Source organism: Rhinolophus sinicus, linkage group LG05, assembly GCF_036562045.2.
Source record: "Rhinolophus sinicus isolate RSC01 linkage group LG05, ASM3656204v1, whole genome shotgun sequence".
NCBI lineage: Eukaryota > Metazoa > Chordata > Mammalia > Chiroptera > Rhinolophidae > Rhinolophus > Rhinolophus sinicus.
In genome coordinates, this window is record NC_133755.1 from 86,574,368 (window position 1) to 86,593,602 (window position 19,235).

At 35.8% G+C, this 19,235-nt stretch overlaps 1 protein-coding gene across 1 annotated transcript in view; it reads right to left on the reverse strand.

Annotated features, from left to right (window-relative positions):
• DNAH8 (dynein axonemal heavy chain 8) overlaps positions 1 to 19,235 on the reverse strand; it is a 358,656-nt gene that overhangs the window by 315,450 nt on the left and 23,971 nt on the right. Inside the window, exons 8-11 of the mRNA XM_074332879.1 lie at positions 10,316 to 10,492; positions 7,690 to 7,803; positions 3,124 to 3,231; positions 490 to 591 (exon numbers count right to left, since the gene is read on the reverse strand). Of these exons, the coding sequence (XP_074188980.1) occupies positions 490 to 591; positions 3,124 to 3,231; positions 7,690 to 7,803; positions 10,316 to 10,492 (501 nt within the window). The remainder of the gene's footprint in view (positions 1 to 489; positions 592 to 3,123; positions 3,232 to 7,689; positions 7,804 to 10,315; positions 10,493 to 19,235) is intronic.

Sequence of the window (19,235 nt, forward strand, 5' to 3'; positions counted from 1 at the left end):
TAAAAACCTGCCGGAACAGAGGGGTATGAGGGATTTAAACCCCTCCGTACGCAACGTGTTAAAAACCTATGAAAACATCAGACTAAACTGGGAAATATTAGAAACATTATCTTTCAAAAGAAATCAAAATCAGATGCCAACTGTCACCATGTCTATTTCAGGATGTAGGGCAGTCCTAGCCAATGCAAAAAGGCATGAAAATGAAATTAACGGGCTGGAATGAAAAGTGGGGGCCAGAGTATACAAAAAAGCACACAAGAGGTGTCTGATAAAGGCAGCCAGGGAGAAGATGAGGATTCAATTACACCCTAAAAGGAGCACTAAATATAAAGGGAAGTAGACAATTTTAATGAAGTCCTTTTTATATTCTCATGCTACTTTGTACAATGTTTGATCAAAATTAACATGCTTTGTGAATGCACAATGTAAACAAAATTGGGCCAGATGATAAAAGCTTTACTGTATGAAAATAAAAATACTTATACAAACCTGAATTTTCTTTAGTACAAGTGGTGTTTCCTGATCCCATACATGGTTAATTCCTCCATCAGTAATATAGGCTTTACATGCTGTCACCATTTGATTTGTTACCTAAAATAAATGTAAGTTCAAAATAATTATAATTTTTTAAAATTACAAGCATAAAAATGATAAATAGTAAACTTATAAAATGAATTAATTACAGTACATTAAACAGAAAGAAATACATATTTCAGTCACAACAAACAAACAAAAAACCCAGTCACATTTACCTACAGTATTTAAGTCAACATAACTGGGACCACAAATTTCAAAGTCAACTATATTTTCCACTCGTCTATTTCTCCTCTAATTAGATCTTGATCCAGTCGAAGTGTAATGCTTCACCATCCTTCAACATGAAAACTAAATATAAAGTTAATCACCTCTTACAATCCCACCCCTAGTAATGAAAAAAAATCAAGATAGCTATTTAAAGGGTTCAGAGGTTAGATCAAGAGGGCAGGCAGGCTGACACACAGAAATTTTGGAGAATTCCTGAAATATGGAAAGCATATGAGTTGGATTCAAATCTAAGGAAGAAAAAGAAAGACTAGAGAAAACCAGAACCCAATTCTGGAGAAGATTATTGTGAAGACGGAACAGTTATGGGAGATTTTCAAGATGGGAGACAATGTGAGGGGACCCTTAGTTATATCCCTGCACACTGAATTTGGAGCAACTTGTACAGCAGGCAAAAGTGACGTATGCTGAAAGAACAAATATCAGTGTGAACTGGAGAGGTGTGGTTGTGCCCATGGTAGCTACCGCACACCAGGAGGACATATCAGATAAAATGCTATTCACACTTCCCGCCTAATGTAAGTCACACCCCTCCCCCACAAGAGACTGACTACAAGAAACAGAACAGGGTGGCGAATTAGGAGTCTCCCATACAAAGATGGCCAGACAACCAAGAATCACTAAGCAACTGAAGAAAACATAGTAAGAGAGGCAGTGAACTCAACAAAGATTCGGAAATACAGAAAAGATATATGTAAAATCTTTTAAAATATCTTTTATTAACTAAATTAATTCCTCAGAAAGATATGAGAGGATTTTACACCATGAAAAACAGAAAACTTGGAAATTGACATTTTTATTGTCAAAATTTTTTAAATCTATTGATGGACTGACCTGCAATTGGGACATAAATGAAGAACAAATGAGTGAGCTCAAAAGTCAAATGATAGGGGTGGCCGGTTAGCTCACTTAGTTAGAGCACAAGCTCTTAACAACAAGGTGGCCAGTTCGATCTCCACATGGGCCACTGTGAACTGCACCCTCCACAACTAGATTGGTAAAACAATTTGACTTGGAGCTGATGGGTCCTGGAAAAACACATTTAAAAATAAATAAAAGAAAAAAAATGGTCAAAGGACAAAGATGGACCAAAAAGAAATAAGAGAAATGGAAGTTAGGTTCAAGGGGTGAGAACAAACTGAACAGGTAGATAAGGAATAATCCAAGGCAAAATAAGTAATTTACAGGAATGAAGAGAGACGAAAGTCTTTGGGTTGAAACAACCTAGCAAGTATAGAACAAGATAAATGTGAAAAGAAACTCATCATTTTGAAATTTCAAGCATGAAAAAAATATCCTAAAAGCTTCCTAAGAGAATAAAATAGGTTTCCTACAGAGGAAAAATAATCAGATAAGCATCAAATTTCTCATCAGCAATACTGGATGGTAGACAATAGCTTCAAAGTTCCAGGAGAAAATTACATTGAACTTAGAATCCCAGTCAAACTAATATTTGAGTGACAGGACAAAATGAAGCTATTTTCAGACATGCGGGGATTCAGGAGGTTCACCACACACAGATCCTCTCTGAAAGAACCACTTGAGAAGGTTTTTTCAACAAAAGAAGTAATGAATCCAAGACGGAGGAAGATGTGGAAATCACAAAACAGGTGATCAAAGAAACTAGCACTACTTAGATTTTAGTATGAATACTTGTTGATTCATAATATTGAAAAAATATTAACAATAATATGGAACTAGAAATCTCAATGTGGAACATAAATAGGAAGGAGGGAGACAAGTGACAGGGAAGAATCCTAAGGTCCTTGCCTTGTCTAGGACACAGATAATGATTAAATCTATCCTTTGATTTTTTTTTAGAAAAAAGTTGAAATGTGACTGCTACTTTATATACTTATGTTCTGTTTGCATCATTTACAAAGAAATTCAATTTGTATGTTTCTTGGATGATTTTTCAATTTAAAATAATTAATCATATGGCACAACACGTAGAGATTTTGCACCAATTACAGTGCTGGTGGGGGTAGCTAAAGAAGAATTGTTAAGAGTAGGCACAATTCTTAGCCCTTGAGCAAAACTATTTGGGATGAATAAATTATAAAGACACCAGCTACATTTAAACCAAAAGCCTCGGGGCTTACCTCTGACAAGAAGAAAAGCAGCCCTTTAATTATGTACAATGGACCTTAGTCAAGACCCTTCTTTTCTTGTCCACTGGGAGTATTAAAACTCAGAACTCTGAGAGGCACCCAAACTTCCCATTTCTCTTTCTGGCTCAGAGGGAAAACACTGTCAACTTTTTCAGAGTTACATGTGTGACTTCTTCCCTCAAAAACTTACCTTGATAAACAAAGAGGTCTTTCTCTCTGAGGTATTATAATACCTTGACACACTGTGAATCATTCTGATGGCATTAATCAAATTTTGTATTCCATGTGCCATGGAAACCTAAAATTGAAATACATTAAGTGAATTCTATCATATGTTTACAGGTTTAATGACCAATATCCTCCAATATTCAAAACTCCAAACTTACATAAAATAGTATAACATTTTAATCTTAAAGTCATATTTTTACCACATGCAATGATGTAACCTTGACTGGATCCGAGAACAGAAAAAGGACATCAGTTTTGGCAAAGGTGCCAAGGTAATTCAAGATATTAACAGAAGAAACTGGGTGAAGAAAATTCGGTACTACTGTTGCTTACAAGTTTATTTAAAAATAAAATTTTAGAGGTGAAAGTGATTTTTAAGGGTTAGTAGTTCAAGCTGCTCTTTTTAAAGATGGAGAAACTGGTATCTTGAGGGGTAAAGTGACTTATTTACGGTCAGAAAGCTAGTTAAAAACAGAGATTAGACTAGAACTCATTTCTACTTATGCAATTAGATTCACTTCTCAGCCAACCTACTAAGTGCCACTAGGTTCTAGAACATTGGGCAAAACCCAGACACAAGGAACCAATTCCTGAGGAGGTTGTGGCACAGAGGAAGAGCTGCACACAAACCTGTTAAACAAGTAGAACGACATAGAGCAAAGCAGATCAAGTGCAAACAGATACAAAACAATGGCTAATGTATACTGAGTGTATACATTATGCGCCCAGCACTAGGAAAAGAGCTTCACGTGTCATCTTAATCTATGCTTACAGGACCACTTAAGGTAGGTTTGATTTCATCAGAGCTAAGACGTCACTAATTGCAAGACTATACCGTTATTTTATAAGATACTGAAGAAGGAAACAAAGGGCCCAAAATGGGGCATCTCACTCCCACCTAAAACTAAGCCACCAATGGGGCTACACTCCCTCTGTAAAGGTAAGCATGAAATAAAGGTGCCACGGAGAAAAAGACAGGAACAAAACTTAAATGTCCCAATCCCACTCCTTGGGGAGAGAGGGAAAATAAATTCCCCTGAGAATTTGTACCACAAGCTTGTATTCATTCACTGCAGTCTGAATTCACACCAGTGGTACCAAAAAAAAAAAAGGAAACAACTAATAATCTAAGATCGTGTCAAGTTACAGCCACAATGATTTATAAAACTCTAAATATTACCATTATTCCCATTTTGCACATGAGCAAATAGAAAGGTAGGGAACATAAGTACCTTGTCCAAGGTCCAGTACCTGGTCCCACAGCTGTAACCTAACCACACTTATGTGCCTGAGATTTTGGTACCTTGCTTTAACCATGATGCAAATCACAATGGAAGAACAGGTAAGTTCAACGGCATTCCTGCCCTCAATGAGCATGCCTTTTAATCGTTAGGACAATATAAAATACATAAAAGATTTTTAAATGGTGATGGAATAAATAAAACCAGGAAGAACAACTACTGATTCATGTGCTACTCTTCTATGTCCTAGGTATGAGGTATAACTATGACATAATTGTATCAATTGTATGTGGCTTGTAGGAATTAACATCATTACTTCATAGTGAACCTTGTATATCAGAATTCGTATTATATATGCTATCAAAAAATTCGAATAAAAATGTGTCCAGAAAGAGTCCCTGCCACCCTCAGTGAGGCAAGTCTACAAAGTACCCCTAGCTCCAGTGAAGAAGGCTCAGGGATAGCATCAAATGATTTCATCAGGAAAATGCCTTTCATCTGAATTTTTTTTATTATTAAATTTATTGAGGTGACAATTGTTAGTAAAATTACATAGATTTCAGGTGTACAATTCTGTATTACATCATCTATAAATCCCATTGTGTGTTCATCACCCAGAGTCAGTTCTCCTTCCATCACCATATATTCGATCCCCTTACCCTCATCTCCCACCCCCCACCCCCACCCCCCTTACGCTCTGGCAACCACCAAAATCATCTGAATTTTAAACATCATTATTTATAATAGTAGCTCCTTGAGTGCACAGTTCTAATCTATCTATGCACAGTATTCAGACATTTTATATGTAAAATATGTAATAGTAGATATGTCTAAAGTGTAAAACTAGGATGCTAAAATGAAACATTAAACATAAAATTCATAAAATTTATCCAGAAATGGAAGTATGGGTCCTCTGCACTTTTCCTGCTCAACTGACAGTTACAAACTAAACAGCAATTACTGTTTGCTTTTCATAAGAATAAAGAAAATGAGAGGAAAAAAAAGAATTTGTGAAACTACAGAAATAGTGGGTGTATGAGGGGGAAGCAATTACATGACTCAATACTAGTACTTCTCTAATTTCTAAAGATAATGTTTGAAACGTTCCTACATAAAAGCATGAAAAAAGCTCAGTAACAATAAAATAACAGTAGTAGTAATAATAATAATAATAATGTACATCTGTGACTAGAACAACTGAACAAAGTTTTGTAAATTACTAGGATGAAAAAAATACCAGAACTAAAAAGGTATGAAAATTATGTGAATTTAAGCAAGTCTTTTGAACCAAGAAGTTGAAATTAGTATACCTTAAAATTTAGAGTTCTTGATAATAAAAAGCACTGTATCTTTCTTTCAAGTTTACTTTTTATAATGAAAAGCTTTAAATATATAGAAAAGTGAAGAGAACAGTATAATGACTACCTATACCCATCGCCAGATTTGACAAATGTTAGCATTTTGCTATATTCACTTCATCTGTTACTTTTTACAAGAGCTACTTGTAAGTAGTCCTTCTAGAGTAGGCTTTAGGTGTATGTGTATTTAATATTTGCTTCATGTGAGTAGCCCCAAACGCTTGTGACATGTGATAATTCTAATTTTTCTTAGACATAAATTTTAATTGCACATTATAAAGCTGGGGAATCAAGTCATTGAGCTAGAGTGAGCCAAGCCACAGTCATATTTTTCTATTTCTCTATAATTTGGGTTTTCTTACTCATGGTCATATACACAAAAACATCTAAGAAGTGATATAAAATGTTCTTATGTGAAACAGATTTTAAAAAGATTCCCAACAGAAGTCCAATTGCTGGTACTAGGGGTAGAAGTGAACAGAGAGGGAGGTTTAAGAAAGGCTTAATTCTTCTTTGTGAACAATAAGTTGTAAATAAATTAAAGGACATCATCTCTTTATGGAATCAATTAAAAGACTGTTTCTGAGAAGTGTTTCCATCCTCTCTCATGGTGCTTCCTGATGGATGATGTTTTCCCACGTGATAGTAAGAACCACACCTGCCCAGAATTCTTAACCCCACACCTTTCCCTTCCCACTCACATTAAACTCCTTGGCTACCAGTGCCCTCTTGGAAGGGGTATGAACTGCCCCTACACATCCCTCTTCTCCAAACCAAAGTGATGTGGGATATAGACTTTTCCTCTTTCCCTGCCTCTAGGATGAAACCAGCATTTACCCTACCCCAAAAAGGTTGCTTAGCCATGCCGTAAGGCCAGTGGTGCCAGGTATGTGGAAGATTTGACTATCTCTTCAAAAATTAGAATGGAAAATGCTGAATATGTGAACCAGACACTAATATAAGTTATTTTGAGAGCATTTTAATTTACAGAATACCTTGAAGAGGCAGCATAGTAAAGTGGGAATAAATACAACCCATAATGCCAAAGAGGGCTGGGTTCAAATTCAGTCTCATCACTTACAGTTGTAGAAATACTCAAGTTTCCGTTTCCTCATCTACAAGATGAGGATTGTTATAACTACAGAATGAAAATATATGGAAATGCCTATAACAGATGGCCAGTATTCTCAAGACTGTGGACATCGTTAAAACTCCAACTGCCCTAAGTTATCAGTAAATACTAGTTTCCTTGACTTACCCTCTCTGTCTAAAGAAAGGATAGAGGGTTTTCTTTAGTTTTCATATTTCATATGAAACATTATGAAATGCCAGATAATTTGTAAATTAAAAACAAATACACTTTAGAAAAATAAAAGCAAATGAAAGTGCTAATGTATTCTTTAAAGGAACTCTATAGAAATATTATGAGAAAAGCAGGTGAGAAACTAGAAATGGATCCTGTCCTGCATCACCGATTAGCTGAGTGACGCTAGCAAAGTCATTATCTCATCATGCGTCTTGGTTTCCTAATCTGTAAAGTGGGAAATATCTACCATGGTAAGCCACCTCTCAGATGGCCCCCAGTGATGTCTACTTCGTGGTATTTACACTCTTGTATAATCCCCTTCCCCTGAGTGTGCACTGACCTTCCTGACTTGCTTCTAAAGAATAACATACAACAGAAGTGATGAAATGTCATTTGTGAGAAACTAATATATTTGTCTTGTTTAACAAATAAACACATAGTTATGATGCTATATATTTACATGTGGGTTAAAATAACAAATATTTAATTCATTCATTACGAATATGTAATAGGGAAATGTATCTTTTAAACAACTTTTCTGTAGTATAAGTTTTTCCCAATACACACGTTATTATTTTAAAATGCAGTAATTTTTTAAACTACACTTTTAAAAGCATACTTACAAGATCATAGTTATAGAGAGGGTGACATACTTTTTCTAGAGTGTACAAATATCTGACATTATCTTTTGATTCATTCGCTGTGTCTGTGATTCTTGCATCCAAATCACGCCAATTCTAAAAAAAAAAGTATAAGAATTCTATGAAACATCGAAATACATCAGTGTACTAAAGTTTAGTCAAGAAACACAAACTGTGGGGCAGCTGGTTAGCTCAGTTGGTTAGAGTACTGTGCTCTTAACAAGGTTGCTGGTTCGATCCCCACATGGTGATGGGCCCTAAAAAAACACGCTTAAAAAAAAAAAAAAGGAATGCAAGCTGTCTTCCCTAATCTCACATATATAAAATAGTAGATACTTAAAGATGATTTATATATCTTTTTAAATATTATTTAAGACTTACAGTTATTATAAACACCTTAAATTGTTTTACTAATGCTAAAGATTCATTACATTTGTAATGAACATCCTGTCTGTAGGCTTAAACTGAATCTGCTTCTATCTGGAGTGACTATTTTAGGTTAGCTATTTGTGACATTACATTATTCTGGATCTTCAAGAATGGGTCAAGTTATTAAAACAGAACATTATTCCACGAAAATATACCTATCAGCAGAGTGAACTTTTCATGTCCAGCAAGCCTGTGTACACATGCCTGAGGAACATGGTGGATTGCACCATCCAACATATATAACAAATGATTAACAGCTATAGTGATAAAGAACTTGTAGAATCAGTGGATTTTTTAACTAACATGTGGATTTTTTTAAATGGAGGAAAGATGTAAACAGCCAATTAATAGAAGAAATGCAAATAGTCAATAAACTTTTAAAGATTAACAACTTCATATTAATAAGGAGAGGCAAATACAACAAGCCATTTCCCAGATGCCCAATTGGAAAAAAAAAATTAACCGATAATAAGTATTGACAAAGTTTTGGAGTATACAGCCTAAGGAAACACTTGCATGTATGTGTATAGAAGCTTTCACTGCAGCAATGTTTGTGAACACATAGAAAAGAAAGAATTTCCTCAAAAAGTTAAATATAGAGTTACATTTGACCCAGAAAATCTACTCCTAGGTATACACCCCAGAAAAATGGCAACTCATCTTCACACAAAAATTTGTACAAGAATGTTCATAGCAGCATCATTCAGAATAACCAAAAAGTGGAAACCCAAATGTCCATACAATTGATAAACAAAATGGGATATTATCTATTCAGTGGAATGTTATTAGCTGTGAAAAAGAACGAAGTACTGTTTCATACTACAACATGGATAAACCTTGAAGACACTGTGCTAAGTAAAAGAAGCCAGTAACAAAAGACTACATATTACATGACTCTATTTATATGAAATGTCCAAAATAGGCAAATCCATAGAAATAAAAAGTAGACTGCTGTTTACTTAGGCCTGGGATAGGGAGAGGGAGATGAGTAGAGATAGGAGGTGACAGCTAAAGTGTACGAGGTTCCTTTTTGAGCTGATTAAAAGATTCTAAAATGATTGTGGTGATGGTTGCACAACTCTGTGAATATACTAAAAACCATTGAATTGTACACTTTAAATGGCAGAAATAAATAGTATGTGAATTATATCTCAAGACTTTTGAAAGAAAGAAAACAATCTGTCTACAAACAGGAAAATGATTACATAAAACCTGGTACACTAACATTTTGGCAAACTACACAGCTCAGTCTAACAGCCATAACTCTCTAAGATATGCTATTGGGGAAGGAAGTTGAAGAATAATATAGCATCACGCTATTTATATAATAAAAAATTAGAAACACAAAACTGCAATTTCATATGTACTTAGTGTACTCATATAAATGCTACATAAGATGTATTTTTAAAAAACACAAATAAAGAGCTGTGGTTGTCTCTAGGTGTTTATCATTTAGAAACAGGAGTTACAGGGTGGGAAGGTGTATGATAACTAAAGAGATTTGTTTTACCTGTACTATTTAAATCTTTTACCAAAAAAGTACTCATGCATTACTTGTTTTATATATGTATAATAAATGTTTTTAAAATTTAACATCTTAAATAAAATACAAATATTATATATGTGTATACTCATATATATATACGAGTGTGTGTGTATACATATATATACTTTTATATACTTTATATGTATATATCCTTTTATATATATACATGTATGTATATATATACTTTTTTTTAAGGAAGAATAAAGAAAAAAGGACCTGGAAAGAATCAAGCCACACTGTTAATAAACATGACCTCTAAGAAAGGAGGTGTAATAGTGGGGATGGGATAGATGATGAGAGGGCATTCTGGCTTTTGAATTGCTCCGTCGTTCTTGAACTCAATGAGCTTCTATTGATTTACAATTTCGAAAACAATTTAAAAATAAATGGTAATCACTCCACAGTGGTATTGTCAAAATTGGTGTGTGAAATATTAAGAACTAAATTTTCATTTCTATACAAGTTCCTTTCCCATTTCTGGAAATAATTGTAGTATATGAGGAAGCTTTATTCAAAGTTTAACACTTTCAAATACATGATTTTGGTACATGAAGCAAGAAGCAGTTCAAGAAGGGTGATTTTCCAGTTGGTTGTTCTGAAGCATACCAAACTTCAAAAAACAAGGCCTTTTACCTTTAACAGTTTGGAGTGTGCAACATTAAGCACATTTATGACAGCCTTACAACTTGGCCCTTTAATCTGTTCAATGATATAATTGAATTTGGCTGACACGCGTTTCCAGTGTTCTAATTCAGTGAGTGGACCTGAGTCGTCAGCTTCTTTCCTCATTTGCTCACTCTCTATAAGTACCTGCAACCAAAAAAATTCACAGAATATAGAAATGTTAATTTTTCATTAAAAGCTCATTATTTTCATCTTTTCAAAGGAAGCTAGAAGTACAAATAACATTTAATGCTGAATAACATTAAAAGCCGTTAGCAAACTAAGGATAGACGGGAACTTCTTTAACATTATAAATAGTACCTATCTACCAAAATCTACAACAAACATAAAAGATAAAGTTTTAGGAAATATCACTTCAAACCCAAGGACAAGACAAGTTTGCCCCTATCACCATTCATTCTATTCAACCTAGTAATAGAGGTCCCAAACAAGGTAAGTACATAAAAGAATTCCAGTAAGAATTGGAAATGACAAAACAAAGATGGAATAATCACAGATGATATGGTTGGCCACATTTTAAAAATTCAAGAATATCTAAAGACAAACTTTTACAATTAATAAAGTGAACAATTCAGTAAGGTTGCTGGATGTATACATAAATATCAGTAGCATCTCTTTATAAGCCATCTAACAATCCACAAATGTAATTATAAAAAGATAGCATTTGCTATTACAAATAATACCAATGATAAGATATCTAGAGATTAACAAAAGATGTGCAAGACCTTTTTGGAGAAAATTAGAAAACTTAGTTTCAGTACACAAAAGAAGACCTAAGTAAATGGAGATATATCTATATCTATATCTATATCTATATCTATATCTATATCTATATCTATATCTATATCTATATCTATATCTATATCTATATCTATATCTATATCTATATCTATATATATACATACATATATATATATATACCAGACCGACTAAAAATCTAATGTTAAAAACAAAATGGTAAAACATTTAAAGAAAATATAGGAGACGGGGGTAAAACTATAAAGAAAAGCATGGCACTAAATATCATAATTGTTAAGAAAATTATTAACACTGGGGGAAGAAAAGGGAGTCAAAACTGGGAAGAGGGGGGCTATAAGGTGCTGGAAATTGTCTATATCTTTAGTTTCCTAAATAAAACACAAAAAGCAAAAGTTTCTAGTCACTGGAAGTAGCTAAATTGAGGCGGGATCACCATTTGTAACCAATAAATTTATGTTAAAATGTAAAACTTCTACATGACTAAAGATGGGATACCAAATGAAAATGCAAGACACAACGTGGGTCAAGAAAGGATTAACATCCAGAAAATATGATTTAAAGTCCAACAATTCAGTAAGATATCATGAAACAATCTGAAATATAAGTAGGTAAATGATATGAACAGGCAATTCAACAAAGAAGAAGCCTACACAGCCATTAAAATGCTCAATCTCAGTTCTATTCAGGGTAATGCAAAATAAATCGAGATACAATTTCATACCCAATACACTGGTGTGGGGACAGAGCCCCAGAAAGTAGTTTACAGGCTCTCAGCCTCACGTGGAAGGGTGCTGGCTCGGGTGGTGAATGGCCGTCGGCTGTGGCTGATTGGCCGTCGGCTGTGGCCGGTTAGCCGATTGGCCGCTGGTATAACTGCTGTGGCTACGGAGGATTGCTGAGCAGAGCCGAAGAGAGCGGAAGAGGAGGGCCGAGGAGAGTGGAAGAGGAGAGCAGAGAGAGAGAGAGAGAGAGAAACAGAGTCTAGAGAGTGGAGAAGAGTCGTCAGTCGGTCGGTTGGCGGAAAGGCGGATGGCAGGTCACGCGTCCGGTGGGCCCAGCCTCCAGTGAGACCATAGTGGTATGACTCCCCTACCTATGGCTCCCTGGGTGTTCCTTTTCGGCCTCACCATATCCTGCATTCTTGTGTGGGGAGCGGGAGTAGAGACCCCGCAGGCCGCCCCGCCTGAAAGATGGCGTGGCGAGAAGGCCTCCGCGCACGACAAATGGCGCAGCGAGCAGGGTCTCCCGCACGACAAATGGCGCAGCAAGCAGGGTCTCCTGCACGACAACTGGCAACAATTAAAAATCTGACAATACCAAGTGGAATGAAAGATTTGAAGAAATGGGAACTTTCATATGCTTCTGTCAAAAAATATAACCAATATTTGGAGGGCTTTGCAAGACCCAATAAAAGATCCATTGCTCTCAGCAATGCCACTGGGAAACTCATGAACACGTGCATAGGAGACTTGAACAAAGATATTTATTAAATATGTATTATTATTGCTTGTAATAGCAAAAAAAATAGAAACAACTATCTTTCTGAGGGAATGGATGAATAAACTTCTCTATCTCCTTAAACAAGATACAAGACATAATTTAAATGTCTCCTAGATGTCTGAACATCTATGTAATAAACTGATTTCTTCATAGAGGAATACCAGACAGATGTTAAGTGAGTGAATTAAATTTCCTTGTACCAGCATGAATGAAAGAGAGTATTAAATGAGAAAAAAACTGTAAAAGGATACTTACTGGTATTATACCATTTACAGAAAGATTTTAAACACAAGTATATTTTCTATACATATATAATTTATTTATATACGTAGTATAAAGCTTATAAATTTGAAATGCAGTGAAAATGTAAAACTTTCAAGAGAATGGAAGGAGAAAATAACATCAAGATAGTAGTTTTACACTTTCATTGTATTTGCAAATTTATAAGCTTTATATTATATATATAAATAAATTATATCAGAAGGGTAGTAGACTTGGGGGAGGTTATCACTTTGTAAGGGGTGTAAATGTCTAAACATTATGTTGTTTAGTACACCTGAAACTAATGTAAAAAATAAAATTAAATAAAAAAGATAGTGGTAATATCGGGAAAGGAAGGGAAAGGAAAGGGTTACAGGCTTTAGCGAAAATAAAAAAAAAGATCTGAAGCAAATATGGAAAACAGTATCTGTTTAATCTCAGTTACAGAGGTGTAATATTGTTTTCTGTACTTTTCTAATGTTTATAATTTTTCATAAACTGTGATGTAATTTTTAAGAATATGAATGAGGTAAAATACATGGTTGATTTTTTAAATTATTTATTTTTATTAATGTACAGTTAACACACAATACTATATTAGTTTCAGGTACAAAACATAGTGATTTGACATTTATATATCTTACAATGTGATCACCCTGGTAAGTCTAATAACTGTCTGTCACCGTACAGTCATCATATTGTTGACTAGATTCCCTGTGCTATACATTACATCCCCATGATTTATTTATTTTATTACTGGAAGTTTGTATCTTTTATTTCCCTTCAGCTGTTTCGCTTGCCCCCCAACTCCCTTCCTATGGTAAACATCAGCTTGTTCTCTGTATCTATGAGTCTGTGTCTGTTTTACTTTACTTTGTTTGTTCATTTGTTTTGTGTTTCTATATATTTTTTATTTTTTAATACTTTTTATTTTAAAAGATTTTTATTAAAACATAGCTAACATATGATATTATATTAGTTTCAGGTGTACATCATAGTTATTCAACACTTATATACCTAAAGAAGTGATCACCATGGTAAGTCCAGCAACCATCTAACACCGTACCACACTATCACATTACTGACCATATTCTCTATGCTGTACATTACATCCCCATGACTTATTTGTTTTATACCTGGAGATTTGAATCTCTTATTCCCTTTACCCTTTTCCCCTCTTTTTAACCTTCTGAATTACAGTTTACATTCAATCTTATTTTATAATAATTTCAAGTGTAAAGCATAATGGTTAGAAATTTATATAATTTAAAAAGTGATTCCCCTGAATAGTCTAGTACCCACTGGCACTATACATAGTTATTACCATATTATTGACTATATTCCCTATGCTTTATTTTATATCCCCATGACTATTTTGTAACTAGCAATTTGTACTTCTTAATCCCTTCACCTTTTTCTCCCTACCCCAACTCCCATCTATCACCCTGTAAATCTAGTAGCCATCTGACACCATAGTTATTACATTATTACTGATTACACTCTTTATGCTATACCTTACATCTCCATGAATACTTCATAACAACCAATTTGTTAATCCATTCCCCTTTTTCTCCCACCCTGCCACAACCCTCCTCCCATTTGGCAAGTATCAAAATATTCTTTGTATCTATGAGTTTGTTTCAGTTTTGTTTATTTTGTTCTTTAGATTCAACATATAAGCAAAATCACATTGTATCTGTCTTCCTCTGTCTGACATACTCCACTCAGCACAACACTTTCGAGGTCCATCCATGCCACCACAGATGGCAAGAACCCATTCCCTTCCATGGCCGAGCATGTCTGTATCACCTCCTCTTTTATCCATTCATCCAATAATGGACACCCAGGCTGCCTCCACATCTTGGCCATTGTAAAAAATGCTACAATGAACATATAGATGCACACATCCCCTCCAAGTAGCATTTGGGGTTTCTTTGGATAAATACACAGAAGTGGGATTACTGGGTCCTTCTTTGTCTCTTCTTATAGCCTTTGGTTTTTTAAAGTTTATTTTGTCTGGTATAAGTATTGCTACCCCAGCTATTTGTTTCTTTGTTCCCATTTTCATGAAGTATCTTTTCCAATCCCTTTACTTTCAGTCTGTGTGTCTTTCTATCTGCAGTGAGTCTCTTGTAGGCAGCATATGTAAGGGTCTCTTTTTCCTATCCATTCAGCCACCCTATGTCCTTTGATTGGAGTATTTAATCCATTTACATTTAAAGTAATTTTTGATAGGTATATAGTTATTGCCATTTTATTATTCATATTTTTTACTTTTTTTTTTGTCCTAAAGAAGTTCCTCTAAGATTCCTTATAATTCTGGAATGGTGGTGATGAACCCCTTTAGCTTTTCATGTCTGGGAAGCTCTGTGTCTGTCTGATTCTAAATGACAGCCTTGCTGGGTAGAGCAATCTTGGTTGTATGTCGTTGCTTTTCATCACTTTGAATATTTCATGCCAGTCCCTTCTGGCCTGCAAAGTGTCTGTTGAAGAAATCAACTGCAGTCGTATGAGACCTCCCGTGTAGGTAACTAACTGCTTTTCTCTTACTGCTTTTAAGATTCTCTCATTGTCATTAACCTTTGGCATTTAATTATGTCTTGGTGTGGGCCTCTTTGGGTTCATTTTCTTAGGGACTCTCTGCACTTCCTGGGCTTGTATATCTATTGCCTTCAACCGGTTTGGAAAGTTTTTAGTCATTATTTCTTCAAATAGGTTTTCAATTCCTTGTTCTCTTTCTTCTCCTTCTGATACTGCTATGATGCGAATGTTGATATGCTTGATATTGTCCCAGAGGCCCCTTTAAATGTCTTCATTCTTTTTTCTTTTTGCTGTTCTGATTGGGTGTTTTCTGTTACATTACCTTCTAAATCGCTGATTCAATGATCTCCTTCACCTAATCTACTGTTGATTCGTTTTACTGTATTATTCATTTCAGTTATTGTATTCTTCATTTCTGACTGGTTCTTTTTTTTATGGTTTCTATGTCCTTTTTAATGCTTACTATCTCTTTGTTAAAGTTCTCCCTGAGATCATTGAGCATACTTGTAACCAGGCTTTTGAACTCTGTGCCTGGTAGATTACTTATCTTCATTTTGTTTAGTTCATCTGGAGCTTTGTTCTGTTCTTTCATTTGGGATATGTTTCTTTGTCTCCCCATTCTGGCTGCCTCCCTATGTTTTTTTCTATGTATTAGGTAGGGCTGCTATGTCTCCTGGTCTTAGTAGAGTGGCTTTATGTAGTAGATGTTCTGTGGGACACAGCTCTCTGGTCACCTGAGCCAGGTGCTCCAGGTGTGTCCCTTGTGTGGGTTGTGTGTGTCCTCCTGTTGTAGTTGAGCCTTGGTTGCTATTTGCATGTCAATGGGAGGGACTGACCCTTAGGCTGATTGGACGACTGACCCTGACTACAGTGGAGGTGCTGTTGTTCAGGGGCTGACCATACAAAGCAGGATTCACTTTAGTTGTCTCTGGAGCCAGCCCAGTCTGCCCTTTGGGTGGGTCATCCTTGGAAGCAGCTGGGTGATGCTCTGGCTCAGTCTGAAGCTCACCACCGAGTGTGCTATCCCCAGGGCCTCCTGGGAGAGGCCCTGCCACAGGTCAAGTTCAGCCACAGCCTAGCCCCATACCTGGGGCCACCTGGCATAAGCCACAAAGCAATCTGCTGATGTCTTCTACCTGTGCTGCCTTGGAGGTGCCTCTAGAGGCCAAGCCACAAACCAAGGCTGGCTACAGCTAGTGTTGAGCTTGGAGCTATTCACCAAGAGGTACAAGACACACCAAAGTCAGATGCTGCTTGTTTGCGTTTTCTGAACCTTTGAGAGACTTTAGGAAACTCCACAGCATGACAGGCTATTTGTATGGAAAAGCCACTGGAAGCAGCTTGGGTGGGCCCTCAAGTTGGGTGGGGCGGGGTCTCAGGGAATCACCACGGTAGGGCAAATGAACGGTGATAGCCAGATTGAGGGAGACTTAAATATGGCAGCCACCTGCATCTGAAAGTTGGGAGGGGAAAGAGCTCAACAAAGAAAGAATGGATTCTACCAGCACTTCTGTCTGGGAGAAAGCTGCCCCTCCAGCCCTCACCCTGAAGCCAGAAAACTTAGTTCTTCCCTATGTGTCCCTGGCACCTTTCGAGTTACTGCCCCAGCGTAGGAGCTCAGAGTGAGTGAGTCTCTCAGCCAGTAAGTCCACATGTGGGCCATTTAAGAGGACTGCCTGGGACTCCAGCAGCCCTCTATCTCACCCAGCCACAATCTCCACTGGTTTTCACAGCCAGAGTTATAGGGACTTCTCTCCCCGGCACTGGAACCCTGGGCTAGGGAGCCTGGTGTGGGGCTGGAACCACTTGCTCCTCCAGGAGGGACCTCCGCAGCCAAGATATCCCTCCTGATTTTTAACCTCTACACATGGATATAAGACCAGCCTGTCCTGCATCTCCACCCCTCCTATCAGTCTAGAGGTGACCTCTTCTGTATATCCTTAGAGGTAGAACTTCTATTCAGCTAGACTTTAGGTGATTCTTAGTGATGGTTGTTCTGTAGTTTAGTTGTAATTTTGATTTGGCCATGAGAGGAGGCAAGCACAGCATTTACCAACTCCACCATCTTGACTGGCCAGAGTTGAAACTATGAAGATTCTACCATTAATCTACGAAATCCTTTTCATTTTAACCACCAATCATCTATTTGGTTTATCCAATCATCTATTTGGGGGCACTTAGGTTGCTTCCATATCTTGGCTATTATAATAATACTGCAATGAACATAGGCATGCATATGTCTTTTCAAATTAGTGTTTTGGATTAGTTTTCAGATAAATACACAGACTGGATATAGAAGATTTGGCACATGTATACACTCGAATATTACTTAGTCATAAAAAAAATAAATGAAATCTTACCATTTGGACCTAAAGGGTATTACACTAAGTGAAATAAATCAGACAGAGAAAGACAAATACCATATGATTTCAGTTATATGTGGAATCTGAAAAACAAATGAACAAACAAGAGAAATGGACTCATAGACACAGAGAACAAACTAATGGCTGCCAGATGGGAGGGGGGTTGGGGGCTGGGTAAAAAGGGTAAAGGGATTAAGAAGTACAAATTGGTAGTTACAAAATAGTCACAGGGATGCAAAGTACAATTGACTATAGTACAATATAGTCAATACTATTGTAATAACTATGTATAGTACCAGGTGGGTACTTGACTTACCAGGGATCACTTCGTAAATTATATAAACGTCTAATCACTATACTGTACACCTGAAATTAATATAAAATATTGAATGTCAACTGTAATTGTAAAATAAAAAGTAATAATAATAAAAAAGTTTTAACCATGGTTTATGGAATTCTTTCTTAATCTTATTACAAGCTTCTCCACCTCCTTAAATAGCAAATAGCAAATACTAGACATAATTTAAACTTTTTGAATGGCTGAAAGTCTATATAATTTGAATCTCCAAATTAAAAAATGAAAATGGATCTTAAAAATTAACTTTAAATTTAAAAATTTAAATGAAACAACCCTTTTGATGTTTGATTCCTGTTACAACATGATTCATAGTAATTCAGCCTCAAACTGGATACTTCTAGGGATGTAGCACATTCCATTTTCATCTCTCTCCTTATAACCATCACATACTCTCCAGTCTTACTTCTGCCTTCTAGGGTCATACAGTACAAGTTTCATTTCACATGAAATCCCATGAAATAGTTCAAAGTACCATGTTACTCCTAAACCCCCCCTTTTTCCCCAAGTCAAACATCTGCATGTACTTTCCTTGAATAAAACTATTCGTATCCTTGACCTATTTTTCTCTGAATTGCCCATTTTTTAATGACTTATAGAAGTTCTTTATGTATTATGGATACTAATTCTTTGTTATACATGTGGATAATATTTTCTCCCAGAAGACCATTTATCTTCTAACTTTGTTTATGATGGTTTTGGCTATATAAGTTACTAATTTTTTTTAATGTAGCCAAATCTATCAGTTGCTTTCTTTCATGGCTTCTGGATTTTGTATCTTAAGAAGATATTAATATAGTCTTGTGTTATGTTCTGCTTCATTTATGTTTTGTTTTTTACATTACTTTTTAAAGATTGGCTTCTCTGATTCAACATGTTTTTGAGGTTCATCCATGTTGTTTCATGTGTCTCTTTTTGAGTTTTAGCTTTTATAATTATGTCTACAATCCATCTTGAATTAATTTTTGTGTATGACTAGAGGTCAAGGTTTATTTTCCATGTAATTTTTTTAAAGATTTCTCCCATTTCCTGCATTGATTCTGCTTAATTGGAGGCCATTTGCTGCAATTACCCAACTTGATTTCTTTAT